This window comes from Parasteatoda tepidariorum, chromosome 8 (genome assembly GCF_982258835.1).
Source record: "Parasteatoda tepidariorum strain Cologne lab strain chromosome 8, Ptep-v5.0, whole genome shotgun sequence".
Taxonomy (NCBI): domain Eukaryota; kingdom Metazoa; phylum Arthropoda; class Arachnida; order Araneae; family Theridiidae; genus Parasteatoda; species Parasteatoda tepidariorum.
In genome coordinates, this window is record NC_141762.1 from 100,542,292 (window position 1) to 100,559,840 (window position 17,549).

Sequence of the window (17,549 nt, forward strand, 5' to 3'; positions counted from 1 at the left end):
TATATTTTTCAAGATTTATTTACAAGTAATCGTAGCAAAATAAATGATTTAATAAATTAAGATTTGTATATAATGAGTGAGATGATAAGAGTTACTTTAAAAAAGTGTATAGATACCAGTTTACAATCACGGTTGTTATAAATGTGTTGATACAATTTATAATTGCATCCTATTTCAATAGAATGGTAAGTTATAACAATTCTACACATTTTTTTCCAGTAAATAAACACAACAACATATTTAGCTAAATACACATTGTGGCTACACCTAAAAACATTTCAAATGAAAAACACATAAAATTATAGGATATATCGCGTTGTTTTATAAAATTGCTTGACTTTAATCAGCCATACATCACAAAAATCTATCCTTTACTTCATGCCTACATATTTTTATGTACAATGTTTCTATATCATTGTTCAACGATCTTTAATATTCTTCTTTTTGATTTTTTTTTATAAAAATAAAAAGAACTTTGAAAGTTTTCTCCTTGAGTACATCACCTTTTCTGGCGCGTCCGTCTTTTGGTTTCCAAAATGGCTAAGATAAAAAGGTAACCACCAAATAATTACTAGGTGGTTACAGTTAAAAGATAACATGGAATTTAGACTACTGCAAACCTCTTAAAAAAGAACATTTTTGTTTTCTTTCTTCAATTCCTACTGTATGTTCACATCTTGGTCAAATTTTCAATCGTTGATAAAATATTTTAGTTCTTTTTGTATCGTTCGTAATACAAAGTGAATGTTCGTTACACGTCCTCCAATAGATCAGGAATAAAATCTGTCCATGAGACCATGTCCATGCTTAGATAAGCTATGGATCAAGTCATCCATATGCAATCCACTTAAAAGCTACGGTGAATATCTGAAGGACGGCTTTAGGACATCTACTGGATCAAATATGGATTTCTAGTGGACCTTCGTTGATGTTTGCAATGATGTCCACTGGATGAGTCTGTGCTACATGGGTAAGTTAAAATTAACGTTCCTACGCTATTGGTGAGATGCAAAACACTATTTCTGAGCATGCGCAGTATCGCTAAAGAGTGGAAAATAAGGTTGCTGTTAACTTAAACGTAACGCAAAGTATAGTTAATGTAACATTAAGTTCAGAATGGGATGATGGCATCATCATCTGTCGGAAGAGAAGTAAGATGAATTTTTCGATTCTGTCTTTTGCCTGAGAGATTCCAATCATTTTTGGATCCTTTCGGTGATCTTTGGCGCTTGCAAAATATTCTAGAACATTTTTTCTTCTTCAGCCCCCACAGTAGAGCATCCCAGTGGGGTTCATGATGATGACTTCTGAAAATAGAACACCATCGTCAGAAACAAATTAGGAAATATTTCAATAAAATTCTATTTTTCCCGTCATCCTTATGGGGAATTTCTTATTTATTAAACCATTTAATAATATATTGGAACCTTCGTTTTATTCAATGAAATATATTTCATTGATAATATATATAAATTTGGAGATTTTAAATGAAGAAAAAAAAACCCATCAAGTAAGGCGAGCCTATGGAACACCAAAACCCGTTTGAGTGTGGGAGGAAACAAAGGAGTTTAAGGATGATTCCAATGAGGTAAACAGGGTTCGAATCACAGCGATGGTTGGTCGATACGAATTCCGCATCAGGCTTGCACCGACAACAGTGCTGACTTAAAATATCCTCAGTGGTAGACGATCATGGGTTAGAGTGCCCTTGCCGTGAGGCTAAACCTGGTAAGGTTTTATGGTTTTCCTCTCCATGTTACGCAATTGTGGGTTAGTTCTATCAAAAAGTCCTCCTACGGCAATTGTCTCCCAATACTTCATCCAGGAGCTCCCTTGTCTTCTGGATTGGGTTCAAAATGACAAGTCTACGGAGTTGAACAGTAGTAGTCGTAAACCCGAAAAATTGTGTCGGCTATTCAACGACGGTTATAAAATAAATTAAAACAAATTTTGATGCTTCATATACTCAACTGTGAATATGAAATTTCGATTTTCTTTGGTTCAATACTAACTTGTGACCTACAGTATGAATGCTCTTTTCGTTTTAATTTTTGATAAGGATTCTAGAAATACATAGTAACAACGGTATTTTCGTGACGCCCTGCATCTTTTGAAGCTTAAGAATCATGCGTATTAAATTCGTTGGATGTACTGGAAAAAAGTTTGGAGCGCAAACAACAACTGGATGTGCAATCCCTCGAAATTAATCACCCAATTCAAGAAATTTTTATTCAGTGTTTTCAAAAACTAGGAAAACATCTAAAAAAAAATACGCTTTGGATCAATGTTATAAAAATAAATGCATTCAAATCAACCTCTGAAGTCAGTCAACTTAGAAAACCTTAATTTTTTTAATTGCAAATTTGAATTCCACAGAAGAAACTTTTGAAGCATTATTTAAAGGAATTTTGGGAGCATAACGTTATCTGACGACAATTAACAAGAGCAATTAATTTTCTCTACACAAAAGGGAAAATTCTTAATGTAGCACACAAAAAAGAAACACCTGATAACATCCTTAAAAAATGAAAACGACAATTAATACACTGGTTTAAAAAATTAGGAGACTTTGCAGACTGGGTGTCGATTATCTCTAGAACTACTGGAACGATTTTAATGAAATTTAATACATACCTACTTTGATACAATGCAAAATAATAATACAATTGAAACAATACAAATAACCATTCACCAATTGTAATACACACGCATCATCGTGCGTAACATTGCAGAATAAACAAAGAAATGGGTTAATAGGGGACCTCTCTTACAGATATACAGGCCTTACAGCGTGATTTCATACTTGAAATAAGGCAGTTTATCGTTTCCTGTGAAAATTGGATTGAATTGTCCTTTAGCAATTTCATACCTTCCTACTCAATTGAGTGTTACACACGATCATACTTGTGTATTACAATTGTTGAATCTGTTTTGTATTCTATCAATGTATTTACACATCAAATTTCATTAAAATCGGTCCAGTAGTTCTAGAGATAATCGACACCCAGTCTGCAAATTCTATTAATCTCCTACGCCAGTGTATTACATTATGAAAACATTTTTTAACTAAAGCAATTTAGTATTTTGCTACCATAAAAAGCAACCTACGAATTAGCGATATTATTTTAACAAAAAAATAGATTTAAAGTAAGTATTTATTTGTCCATCCTTAAAATAATTTGCAAGCACTTTCTTAAATTTTTTTAAAAATATTTCTGTAAGAAAACGCCATTTTTCTCACTCCTGCTATAAAGAATTGTCAAAAAAAAAAAAAATTAAAAGTACGCAACTCCGATTGTTTAAGATAATCTGATGTTCTAAAATTCAATTAGAAAAAGTATCATACCATTACTTTTATATAAATGGAATAGTATATATAATATAAATATCAATAGCTGCGTTTAAAGTACCTACCATTTGCTCTTTCAGGTGAATGACAAAAAAAAATTTCTTAAATTGGAGATGTTTCAATAAATACACATTGAACCGCGATGGTTCAGGGAATAGAGCGTTCGCCTTCCAATGAGGCGAACCGGGTTCGAATCCCAGTCGATATGAATTCCGGCTTGCACCGACCACAATGCTGACGTGAAATATCTTCAGTGGTAGACGGATCATGGGTTAGAGTCCCCTTGCCGTCAGGCTAACCGTAGGAGTGTAAATAAAAATAAAATTTTTTCCCAGTTTATAATTCAGAAAACGCAGCAATTGCATTTTTCAACTAGAGGCCTTAAACTAGCTTACGTTAAATTGATTCATTTTAAATAAATAAATTTACATTTATATTATTGTTATTATAAATTGTGTTTTTACCAACTAAATAAATTTAGTAAAATTGCAGTTATAATAAATCTTTAAAAACTGTGAAAAAATAATTTCTTCGTCGGCATTTTTCTGAAAATATTGTATTACGAAGTAATAATGTTAAAATATTTTTGTATTCTCATGTATTTTATGGGTCTAGTATAGATCCGTTTCTTATAAATTTATTTTGCACTATTTTATTTTTTCTCGTCGATTTATCATTCATGCAATATCAATTCATTTTCAAAACAAAGACTTAATGGTCTAAATTTTCAATATCTATACAAATATTATAGCAAGGAGCAAAGCTGGATTTTTTTACTACTAAATATTTTCTGTTTTATTTGGGTGTTACAGCAAAGAAAAACAAAAATAAACTTTTTTTTTTACCCATTGACAAAATGGGTATTGTTTTGGGTTTGATGGCGTGCACACTTTATTTGGACGTCATCACACTTTTCAACTGTGTTCAGAGTAATAGTAAACAGTGCGCATGCGTCGTCATTGATACATGCCTTGCTATGGCGATCGCTGCTGTTTGATAATTTTTTTAGAATTCTTTTTTTCACTTTTAATTTTGTTAAGTTGGTGAGTTTATTTTTGAGATATAAGACCAGAGAGATCCCATAAATACTTCTTGAGTTGTGAATAAAAGAGAATTTCATCATTTGAACGGTACTTTTTGTTTTTCATTGTTTTAATTTAGAATCAGAAATTCTAACCTACAGTTGAAACTGGATCGTTTTCAATACTAATTCAGGTGAATATCACAAATAAAGAGGGTAAATAAAAAATAAAATATTTCTAATTGTTATTATTATGAATTTGTTTTTTATTACTTTGCAGGCCATCAGTGTTTGTATATTGTTCGAGCAGCGAGATTAAGTTCATTTTACAAATTATCATTTAGGTTTAAATATCGAAGTTGGTACATTGTTGACTAGGTAAGAAGTGTTTTCTTCACAATTCTTTTTCTTTTCTTCGAACAATTTATTTTCTTAACACTTGAAAAGAAAATACTGAAAGCATTAACGTTAATCGTAATGCGTTCTCCTAATCTTACATCTTGCAAGCGTTTATGGAATCGAAATATATAAAAATAGAACATACTCAGATTTCGCGAGAGTTACTTCATTACGCAAACACAAATGAATAAAAAATAAATGCATTAAAGGCGGAATCTTTGGAGTGGAAAAAAACAGATCCAATTTAGATAAATGAGAAAATTAAGGGAGACATTAGCGAATGTAGGTTATCACACATACCATTTAATCCACATTCAATCCGTCGTTGAACAACCGACCCAATTTTGGGTATACGACTACTAATGTTCAACTCCGTAGCCTTGTAATTTTGAACCCAATCCAGAAGACAAGTAAACTCCTGGATCAGTACCCCCAGAGGTATTGATTTGTTATGTGAACATGAAGGACTTTACAACTCGACAGATTTAACGTGCATCAGTCACCATTTACTACACGGGGAGTCTTCGGCCGGCGGGGATCGAACCCACGAACTCTTGGACATGGGTCCTGTACCCTACCAACCAGGCTATTCCGGCCCTTACATTCATTCACTTGACAAAAATACTTAATTGAGCTGCGATGGTACAGAGGGTAGAGCTTTCGCCTTCCAATAAGGTGAATCGGGTTAAAATCCCAGCGATGGCTGGTCGATACGAATCCGTATCCGGCTTACACCGACCATCAGGCTGACGTGAAATATCCTCAGTGGTAGACGGATCATGGGTTAGAGTCCCTTTGCCGTCAGGCTAACTCTGAGATGTTCTCGTGGTCTTCCTCTCCACGTAACGCAAATGCGGGTTAGTTCCATCAATAGTCCTCTCCAACTGCAAAATTTCTCTCACTACTTGATCCAGGAGTTCCCTTGTCTTCTGGATTGGGTTCAAAATGACAAGGCTACGGCGTTGAATATTAGTAGTCGTAAGCCCAAAAATTGGGTCCGATGTTCAACGACTGTTATTAAAAAAAAAATACTTACTTCAATTGAAGTGTGATGTCTTCTACAGATGGCAACCTAGACAGCAGCCTTCCAGCATTGCAAGCTCTACGCAGACTGCAATCATCTCTTTTGAAATGCGAAGATCTTACACCGTGATGCCACAATCTCTCAGAATGATCTTTCGTAGAAGGTTTTTGATTACCGTTGATTGATCTCTTACGCCGTATGAAGTTGGCTTGATATTTTTGGCCGCGAAGAAAACTTGGCTTATTCCTGTGGCTGCTCAATAAATAGTTTGGGTCATTTATTTCTCGCAGTGGTCGCAAGACGCGTTTGAGGATGCGGTACTTAATAAAATCTTTCAATGCTTGGCGTACTTTTAGAGTGAGCACAAAGTTCTGCATTCCGTCGAAGAGATCCTTGTCTATCAGAGAAGTGAGGTCAATGCCGTTTTCTTTTTCTTCGAAATGTTCCCCGTCTCTTTTATGTCGGCTTTTCAATGCCAACTTATGATTTGCTCTCTCGTCCACTTTTTCCTCTCCCCCAGGAAACACGTATTCCAAGAAAAGATCTAACCAATTATCATTTTCAAGTTCTCCCGCCTCTTTCTTCAACTGATTCATGGATGGCAAGCCGTTACCATCTTTGGATACTTTTGAAAAATCGGCGGATCTGCGCATGCGCTCGACGGACGTGAGGATTGGAAGCTCAGACGGGTTGAATTCGAATGAACCATCAGCTGATCTCCACTTATCCTCTTCGTCTTTGCCAGCAAACATCTTTTCAATTATTTTATCCACGAACTGATCCACCACCATGCGAACCATTTTCATAAACATTGCTTCCCAAGGTGCATCTTCGACCATGCTTTTTATGAATTTTACCATCTTCACGGGTAGCACATCGTGCACAGAAAGTTTTTCATCGACTTCTTTCTGTAAATATGGCACAAATTGTCTGGCAGTTTCTTGTAGATTCTTTCTCAAGCGCTGCTCGCTTGTTAAGAAAGTTCTAGAAAGCTTCTTGCTTTCTAGAAGACTTTTGGAATGTTTGTTAGCATCTCTTATTTCTTCGTCACCGTACGAAAGTTCGTCCGATGAAACACGAATCTCAGTTGTAGTGTCGTTTAATAACTGTCTTTGGTTGAAATTGTTTTCATTGTGGAGCAAAGTCGAATTTCTAACATCAGCAAAACAAAATGTTCCACAGCTCAAAAGCAGTAAAAATGTCGCAGTCAAGTGGACAAACATATTTGGTTATTCCTGTAAATAAAATGATAAATCCTATTAGCAACACATGAATAGGTAGCTACCCTAGATAATGAATTCAAACAAAACGTTTTCTTAATAAAGATAGGATTTTTGAAGAAATAAATTTCAAATGCATGTTTTCTGTTCTCTCGAACTTAGAAACTAAAGAACTCGAGAAACTAAAACATGAAATATCAATAACTAAATTTTGGTGAAAATTTTTTTTATATTCGGCTCATTTTGTATCAAAAGCTTAGAACATTAATATGCAAGATTTTAAGATTTAAATAACATTATGTAAGTGTTAAAAATGTGTTTGAGCAACATAACTACATTTTATAAAAATTTTCAGGATATAATAATAGTTTTGCGTTAATTACTATTTATAAATGTGTATACTTTATAATGCGTAGATATTAAGTGTTTTTTAAAGGCATAATACTTTTTTTTAAATATTTTTTTTCATATCCGTCGTTGAACAACCGACCCAGTTTTGAGTCTTTGGGGATCGAACCCATGACCTTATAGACATGAGCCCAGTGCCCTACCATCCAGGCTATCCCGGCCTTCATAATACTTTTTTGTAACATAGGGGAGATAATATATATTTAAAAAAAATTTCAAAAATCCTCCCCCCCCCCCCGTGTCCAGCCGGGATGATGCCGTTATAGACATTACAAGTAATGTAATGGATGGTCAAATAAACAGTGCCCGTATCTATTTGTCAGATTCATTATTTCTGGAAAATTTATCAAAAATTTAATATTTATTTTCATGGTTTTGATGAATTGTGAACAAACCTAGAAGTTTCCATCTCATAAATTTTGTGATTCATAATGGTAATTAATAATCCTTTAAGCATGTATTTTAAGCTTCGAATGTTTCGTTCGATGTTTTCTTTTAATTTCGTTGTTGAATCCAAATCATTTCTAATTGTTTTTCACTTTTCTTATTTTTTGCTGGTCATTGGAAACCTTGTTTTAAAATGTAATACAGTTAAATTTCTATTTAACGAACTTCCATTTTGCGAACTTCTCTATTTTGCGATTTTTTTTCCCTAGGAACCAAGAACGTTTTGGAAATTTCTTTGTAAAATAACTTCTAAAATAGCGAAGTTAATTTTCTTTTTAACAAACTCTTCTTCGAGATACACTTTCCCTATTTCTCAAAATATTTCAAAACATTTCAAACTTGTTAACGTATTTTATGGAGGAAATAACCTTACATTGATTTTCAAAGCCACTTCAAACTTCACTTTTAGCGAAAGCAGAAAATCCCTTACCTTTTATGTTTGCTTGACAAACTCAGACAAAACGGATTTTTATCAGTAGCAATTGAACTTAAGATCGCATGTGGTCATGCATGTTTAAAATTACTTTTATAACAAATGCAGCTACAATTTTGTACATAAATTTAGCTCTTTTTAGTTGAAAATGTATACAACACTAGATAATGTTTTGCTCCATTCTTTCTTTCCATGCAGATGGCTAAGATTTATAAAATAAATAGTAGATACTAGTTTACAAAATAAAGGGGTATCCATTGCTATTTTAACTATGCCTAGTGTTTTTGAATTTAAAACCTGCTTTTTTATTGTTTAAGTATTTCGAATGGTGATTTTCTAATTCACGAATTTTCCATATAACGAACTTATTATCGGGATTGAGCGACTTCGTTAAATAGAGGTCCGACTGTATTCTGATAGTTTTTTTTAAATTTTTTTCTGCTAAAAAGTCGAAAATGAAGGAACATTTGGATTTATTCACTGCATTTCGTTTCACACATTTATGAATTTATTATTCAAAGGCTGTTGAACTTTGCATAATGATGGGTTGACTGGTCTGCGGTTTGACCTTTTGACGTCATCTTCGATAGCATTGACGTCAGAAGACAATACTTCATTTTGCTTTTAGGTTGGAAATAACTGCCCACCGGGGATGGCAACATTTTGTATTTTGTCAATAAACTCTATACTAGAATCAACAATTTTTCGATACCAGAGACAGGGAGAAAAAAAAAGAAGAATAGAACAATTATTGGTTGGTAGAAAGCATAGGGTAAAATTAGGAAATTTTGCAATCACTCAGTTGTAGCATTTTCAATAGGGACTTTTTTTTAAAAAACATGTGGTTACTTTTTAAAATTTTTTAGCCGATTAAAACTGTTGAAAGTAAGTTATTTCTTTCAAAGCATTTCTTAAAATAGGATGAACATGACAAGTTTCATTACTAAAATGAAAAAAAAAAAAGAGTTAAGAAACAAGGGCAAAACAAAACAAAAATACAAAAAATATCATAAAACATTCATAACGATTCCATATTTACTTAAAAAATAATTCTAAAATGTGGCGGAAAAAGTAGTAAACAGATGGCGACTGACACACAGTTTTTTGCCCCACAGTAGAAAATCATAATTTTGGAAGATAGTACACAATACAGAAATAATGTCTGTAATGATTTATTGATTGATAAATACAAATTTATATTATTTTTAAATAGATAATTCCGTGCGTTTAAAAAAAGTATAAAAATTCCATAAAAAGTCAATGTAGGTATAGAGTTGTGCACTAAGAATCGTATGTTATTTCAGTACTAGTTCATTTACGTAGCACTAATGGGCTGTTGGCGACGGTCTGGGCTTCTGAGGATGATCCGAAGACAAGCCATTAGAATTTTGATTCTCCGCACTTTCTTTACTTCGCATCGAAAACATATTTTAACTGTGACTGCTTCCTCAATAAACAGCGGAGTCACGCTCAACTCCACGAGGATTTTGTTTTCAAATCTATTAAACAAACTTTATCAGCTAATATTAATCTAAGCATTTCTTCTTTTTTTATCTGTTCTTTTTCGATGAATAAAATTTACATTACATCAAGATATTATCTTAAATTATTATTAAAATTAAATTTTTGTTTTTCCATTTTGACTTAGAAGGGAGGTAACCAAAGTGTCACTTGCAAATCAAGCTGAATATTTTTATACAGATAGTTTTCTGTGGTTTCGAGATTTTATGTATATATATAGTTGTAGTTTATTTACTTCGCACTAGAGCGGCATAATGGGATTGGCGACGGTATGGGATTCTGAGAATGATCCTAACAGAGACCATCAAAATTTTTATCCTCTGCAGAGGGAATGGCACCCCCGCTTCGAAGTCGAGCACTTTACGGTAGAACAGTTTAACGAGGACAAATACCGCACACCCTCGGTCCCTTCGTTGACTGATCCAAGTGGTCACTTACCTGCAGATTGAGCGCAGCCAATGACGTTTAACTGGGAACTGTGTCTTAAACGATAATACCACTGTAGGACATGAATCGTATATATAGCATCGTAGAAAAGCACAGTGTCGGACAAAAACAATAAGCGACAGTATATCTCTATATATTAAAAACTCGAAAGCGAAACCATCAATTTTGAGTGTTTAACTTTACGTTACATTTTACTTAGCTAATCGAAACAATAAACATTCGATAATTAGTTCGAGAGAGCCGTGGTGGCTCAGGGGATAGAGCGCTCACCTTCGAATGAGGTGAACCGGGTTCGAATCCAAGTGTTGACTGGTTGATTCGAATTCCGCACCCAGCTCGCACTGAACATTGTGCTGACGTAAAATATTCTCAATTTTAGACGGATCATGGGTTAGAGCCCCCTTGTCATCATAGTGGTTTCGTAGTTTTCCTCTCCATCTAACGCAAATGCAGGTTAGTTTCATCAAAAAGTCTTCAACGAAGGCAAATTTCTCCCAATACTTAATCTAGGAGTTTCCTTGTCTTCTGGATTGGGTTCAAAATTACAAGGGTACGCAGTTGAACCTTGGTAGCCTTTAACCCAAAATTGGGTCTGCTTTTCAACGACGGTTATTAAATAAAATAAAATAAAACTAGTTCAAAAATTAATAACTTTTAGCAAAAAAAAAAAAAAAAAAACTTTTGGGTCACTCTGCAACCTACAGAAATGCAATGAAAGAGTTGAAATTCGACGTGCTGAAATGGGCTCATTTTTAGTTATAAACTGAACGATAGTTTCTTTCGAAATTCTAATTATCTGAAAGTTATTGCCATTAATGCTGAAATTAAGCCTTTTTTCACGGTTAGCTTTTTTCGTGAATTTTTACTCACTGTTTTTCAGAAAATTTCATTTATTTTTTCGATACATTTGTTTTATTTGTTCGAGATGATGTCTTAATTAACTCAGAGAAAGTTAACCTTTACATTTATATTTTTAAAAGTATAAACAGCATTAAATATCTGAAGCTAAGATTAGAGATCTTGGCAGTAGTAAGGCAAAGAAATATATTGAATGATATCGAATTAATTACCAAAGACCACCTCACTTAGTTTCTCACTAAAGCAATGGTCATTGGTCAACTTAGGAAGGTTTCACTGTACTCTTATTTAATTCTATAAATAATTTTTTTTTAAACATCCTTTGGCCTCAGGAAAATAGTTTATAAAGAATAATAATAATTTGAATTTTATATATATATATATATATATATATATATATATATATATATATATATATATATATATATATATATATATATATATATATATATATATATATATATATATATATATATATATATATATATATATATATATATATATATATATATATATATATATATATATATATATACAGTCCCTGGCTAAATTATTAGAGGTATGATAAGATTTTATGTAAAATCTTAATTATCAGGTGATATTATACAGCTTTATTGTTTTCATATGACTGATAACGGTTTGCACTTGTTTACGTTCGTGTATCAATTAGTTAACATTGTAACGCAATACGTTAAAAATAAATATAAATAGGAAGTATATAAAAAAGCTCCTAAACAGAAACCCATTAACAAATATGTTTAAATATAAAAGTATTGCATATAAACTCGTGCAAAACATGTCATTATTAAAAAGTACAGTGTTTCGAATAATTTTATTTAATTATTATATACTAATATAATACCTGATATAAAAAATATTCTATATTTATATAATATATCGTTGAATTTATCCAAGCGTCGAATTTATATTATATATCGCCTAATTTAACTAATTGTTACCAAACGTAAGCAAAGTGCAAACCGGTGTCACTCTCGTAAAAACAATTAAGCTGTGTAGTATCACCTAATAATTAAGATTTTACATAGAACCTTATATTGCGTAGAATAATTTGGCCAGGACCTGTATATATATATCAAAACCAAAAACACTAAAAAAAAACTTCTGTACACAATTACATAATAAAGAATTTTAAAGGATGGAGTAAGATGGTTATAAATAGGAATCTGTCGGATGTTTTTTTTCTTCTGACTCCAGTTTTCAACAAAGATATTGTTTCAGTTAAAAGCTGATTGAATGTCAATTACTAGGAATAAATCAAAACTGGATATTTTGTTATTCAGAATTAACGACAGCTGTGTATAGAAATTTGACATCCTCATTACCATAAGAAAGAATTATTGAGACTTTCGTCAGGTGTTCTTCCTCTTCATAGAACACACATTCTGACCTGATGATCCTTTTTGGTTGAGTGCATTTGTTTGTTAATTACACGGCAGACGATTGTAACAGATACCTTCGTTGATATAACTACTTGAAAACATCTTTTGACTGTGACTGCATCCTCAATAAACAGCGGAGTCACGCTCAACTCCACGAGGATTTTATTTTCGAATCCATTAAACGAACTTTATCAGCTAATATTAATCTAAGAATTTTTTTTATCTGTTCTTTTTTGATGAATAGAATTTACATTACATCTAGATATAATCTTAAATTATTAAGATTATATATTTGGTTTTTCCATTTTGCAAAGGGAGATACTCGAATTGTTACTCGCAAATCAAGCTGAATATTTTTATACAGATAGTTTTCTTTGGTTTCAATAATATATATATATATATATATATATATATATAAATGGGCGGTAAATAATGCATCATGAAAAGTCACTTTTAAAATATGTTATGAAAAATAAGTATAAAAGCAAAATTATGCTCGAGCTTTTGAATGTATAACTCAAAACAGTGGGATTTTTATTCTAATTTGATATTTTAATCTTTTAAATTTAGCCTTTTAAAACGTTATGCGGAGTTTCTCATAAAAAGGAATTCTTAAAATAAGGAAATCTTTTATAGCGCAATGCGCCAACAATGCATTATCGGAAATTGTTAAATAACTATTTCGAAATAGACGAAATAAATTTTATAAGTGATTTTAGACCTGTAAAAATATTCAGCAATTGATATTCGAATTACTGTATGAAAATGGCATTTTTTGATGCTAATTGAGCCCTAATTTTTAAACTAAAACAGTGGTACAAAAATCACAATTGATGTTCGAATTATTGTATGAAAACGATATTTTTTTTACTCTAATTGCGCCTTAATTTTCCAACTAAAACAGTGGTAAAGAAATCACAATTGATGTTCGAATTATTGTACGAAAACGATATTTTTTGCCTCTAATTGAACCTTGATTTTCAAACTAAAAGAGTGGTACAGAATTATTGTATGAAAACGATATTTTATTGATGCTAATTGAGCCTTAATATTCAAGTTAGGAGTGCTTAATAGTACAACAGAACAATATATTTTGAGCTAAATTTCTTGACATCAAAAATGTTAAACTAGTGATCTTTAATTTAATGAGCGAGAAAGTATTAAATAAATCATATTTTGTTTAAAAAGCTCATTTTCAATCTCTAATTTTGTAACAGAGATGAATGATAAAAATGCACATTTTCTATCTTGGTATTTAATGAATTACTCTTAGAATAAAAAGCATATCATTTCATTAATGAAAATGCTCCTTATAGCATAGGAATATTTCTGTACAGCAGTTTAAAACTTCGATTGATGGAAAGCAATCTTAGGAATGAGATTATTCATTTTTATCCCTCAGGATAAGCAGACGAAAGTGGAAATTAGAGAAAGATTCTCCTTTAAAAATGGATGAAATTCAAGTAGTGGGAATATATTTCAAGGAGGAAAAAATAATAGCACAAGGCTGAAATGGTGATAATTACGCTCGGATCTCTCTAAAATAATTAGCTTTTTGTGATACCTCATGATGTCAGTCAATGAAAAGTAATAAAAACCGAAACACCGAAATATTCATTTTTCAGATGATCTATTTTATGATGATCAATTAATGATCTATTTTATGATCTATTTCAGATGATCTGAGATGTATCTATTTTCTTGAGAATTAGTACCTTTTTTCGACCTAAAAAATTTAAGAAAAAAAAAAATATATATGTATAGTTGCTGTTACAATCGTATTTAAGTACTTATTAGTTTAGAACGCTAAAACAGTTAAGACATATAAAAAGTGATTTCGATGTTTGCTTGTTTTTTTCTTTTCTTCAAAAATTACATTTATTCTAAATTTGTTGACGGTACCGCCCTCAAAAGGTAAAAAGTGGAAGTGCAATTAGTTTATTATGAGAATTTTTTTTCTCCCGTTCATAAACTATGACATTTGAATTGTGCTCTGTGTCATTTGCGACTATGACATCGTTCATGAATTATGACATTTCAAATCATACCGTGAGGTTACACAATTTTAAAAACTTAACATACAAGGTAGGTAGATACTTTATTTACGTCATACTGGAGCTGTACAATGGGCTATTGGCGACGGTCTGGGAGACATCCCTGAGGATGATCCGAAGAGATGCCATCGTATCGCAATTTTGATCCTCTGCACAGGGGATGGCACCCCCGCGTCGGTAGCCCGACGACCTGCGAGCGAGGTATAACACTTTACTGTAGAACAGTTTAATGAGGGCCAACACCGCGCACTCTCGGTCCCTACGCAGGCTGATCAAAGTGGTCAACCACCCACTTACTGACCTCAGCGAGTGATGCTTGACTTCGGTGTTCTACTGGGAACGGTGTCTTTAAGATAAGTCGACTGTGGGACACTTTAAACACAAAATAGTGGAATAGTAATGCCACTGCAAATACAATCACAAGTTCGATGAATAAATGATTAAAAAGGTTCGTATCTTTAGTTAATAAAAATATCAAATGACCCTTCATTGGCTGTTCCTAACAAAACAAAGCATTTCTTTTTACATTATTTGTGATAGGGAACGCTTTATTTTTTATGAATGAATCGAGGGCCTGATAATTGCCTAGGCCCGATAGGCATGGGTCAAGGGCCCACAATTTCTGGGTGGCCTCAAAAATTAGTAAAAAGTCTAATGTTAGGTAGGCTAGCTTTATGTTGGTTTAAGTACTAAATAAAAAATAATTACAGCTTGCAATAAAAAATAATTCAGTTAATCAGTGATTTTTAGCAAAAATCACTGATTTCAATTGTTTGTGGTCACCAAACTATTTTTATTTTGGCATAACATTGTTTTGTTGTTTTATATTTTGCTTTAATTTAGAGATACGTAAATTTTATCTTAGAAAAATAATCTTCAACTGTCTGTTTTCAAAATTTGTTAAAATGTTTCTCTTGAATCATGCAGTTTAACAGATTCTTTTTTATTGTTAGGACTACTTTTAAGTAATTTAATTTCAAAATATTTTGTAAGGGGCCCAGAAAGTGTGGTGGTCCTCGGGCCCGAATTTGTCTTAAACGGTCTCTGCATGAATCGTGCAAGAAAATAATGGCGAAAAAAGAAAATAAACAATTCAACGGCGATGCTTTAAATAAAGCAGCCGTTGAAAGATCCATTTCTTTATTGAAGCAATCAAAAGCAATTTATTTGCATATTTTAATGACATTTAATTGCCTATTTTGAAGCAATTTAATTGCATATTTTGAAGATGTTTGGCAGAATACATAAATTATAAAACCTTGACATTCACAATCGCAACTTGAATAATAAGTAAGATGTAAGTTTCGTCAACGCGAATAGTCAATGTAATCACCGAATAGTGGACTGAAATTTCTGTATTATTAGTTATGCTTCCCATCCCGTTTTCTTTTGTAAAAACAACATAGGCTTATTACTATTAAAAACTGGTTTATATCGGGATAGGGGAAAACCCAATAAATAAACACGTATTATCATAGTTTGCAACAAATCGCTCAAAAGATATGTAAATTTGAATTTGATAGCAAAATAGAGTAAACAAAAGAAAATAAAATTAATTAAATTTATCAAATAACTGAACGAAAAATAAATCTATATCAGTTTAAACTTGATAGAAGTAAGTATATGTGAAATGTAAATAAAAAAAAAAACTTTAAAGCAGCAGTTATATATTTAATACCTGTCAGAAACAAAGAACTTAAAAATGGTATGTCGGTTAAAAAAAAAAAAAAAAAAGACACCTTGTTAAAAAAATTACTATTTATCGGAGGCTGTTAAAAAGAAAGTTAGTTAAAAGAAAAAATCTTTGGCACAATGTACAAAATAAAAATAAATCAACAAATTACTGTACAAGACATAAGCTGGTTTAAAATTATTAGTTTTGTCCTTTACAAAGTTTTCACAAAAGTATAAAAAATATAATTGTATTTAAAAAAAACTAATTAAACAATGAAGGATTTTAAAATAAGTATTAATAAAGTTTCAAAGCTGTAAAATAGCTTTTTAAATTACGTAAAAAGATACCAATCAAAAATGGAACAAAAAAAAGGGGGGGGGGAAGAACTGCAATTTATTGAGTAAAACAATTTCAGCTACTAAAAATTTTCAAAGCTCGGTTGAATTAAAAATTTGATTATTATTAAAATTGTTAAGGTAGATCAAAAGAATTGGATTCACTTGATTTTGTATTAAAATTGCTACAGTTATTGAATTTCAGATTAAAATTATTCAATGTTTTTCAAGTCATTAATTACAATGTCAATAAACTAATTCATTCATTTCATCCAAGGATTTAATTAAAATGACTTCAAAAGTTTTATGTATTACTAGAAAAACAACGAAACCAATTCTCCACTCACCTACAAATTTACCACATTTCCGCTTCGATACACGATTAAACTTGGCCTTGACCTTCTGTGGATAAAGAGAGCTCCATGCTGGATGAGAGGCTCGAGCACAACTGGCAGTTCTGTCTACCAAAACCACTAATGCCTTATGAGGAAGCCTCGGGCATCGAAAGGAGATGCTTGCATCTGGGAGCTGCAATGAAATTTAGAATCCTGACCTTTCTTCGGCTCTTTAACAGGTCTTGTGCAGCTATTGTCTTTTTCGCCCTTTTTGCGGAAGGAAAAAATAAATAAATAAATAAAAAGACAGAAATGTCATCTGTGGCAGCTGATCTTCAGGTTCTAAAAAGAATAATTTTTCTGATTCTCCAGTGAGACGTAACAAAGAAAGTGTAATTAAATTTGGGTATAGTATTCTTTTTTGGATCAAAGCTATTTGGATTGAATTATCTTAATGGCTGATGAAACAATAATTCCGAATTTATTTATCTTGTTCGCGTGTTTGTTCGATCACGCCAAAAGCGATACGCACGAAAGGTTTACGATTGATTTTTTTTTGTTCTTTTTTTATTTCAACTCAAGAAGAAGTCGGTCGTGTGATATATTAACGGAAATGATAGTTT

At 32.0% G+C, this 17,549-nt stretch overlaps 1 protein-coding gene across 1 annotated transcript; it reads right to left on the bottom strand.

Annotated features, from left to right (window-relative positions):
* LOC107456502 (uncharacterized) lies at positions 1-17,174 on the bottom strand. The gene is made up of 3 exons (XM_016074373.5): positions 16,939-17,174; positions 5,806-7,028; positions 1-1,307 (listed from the first exon to the last, which is right to left on the bottom strand). Exons 2-3 carry the CDS (start codon positions 7,014-7,016, stop codon positions 1,112-1,114), a joined length of 1,407 nt encoding a protein of 468 aa, XP_015929859.2. The 5' UTR covers positions 7,017-7,028; positions 16,939-17,174; the 3' UTR covers positions 1-1,111.
* Positions 17,175-17,549: the final 375 nt, after the last annotated feature.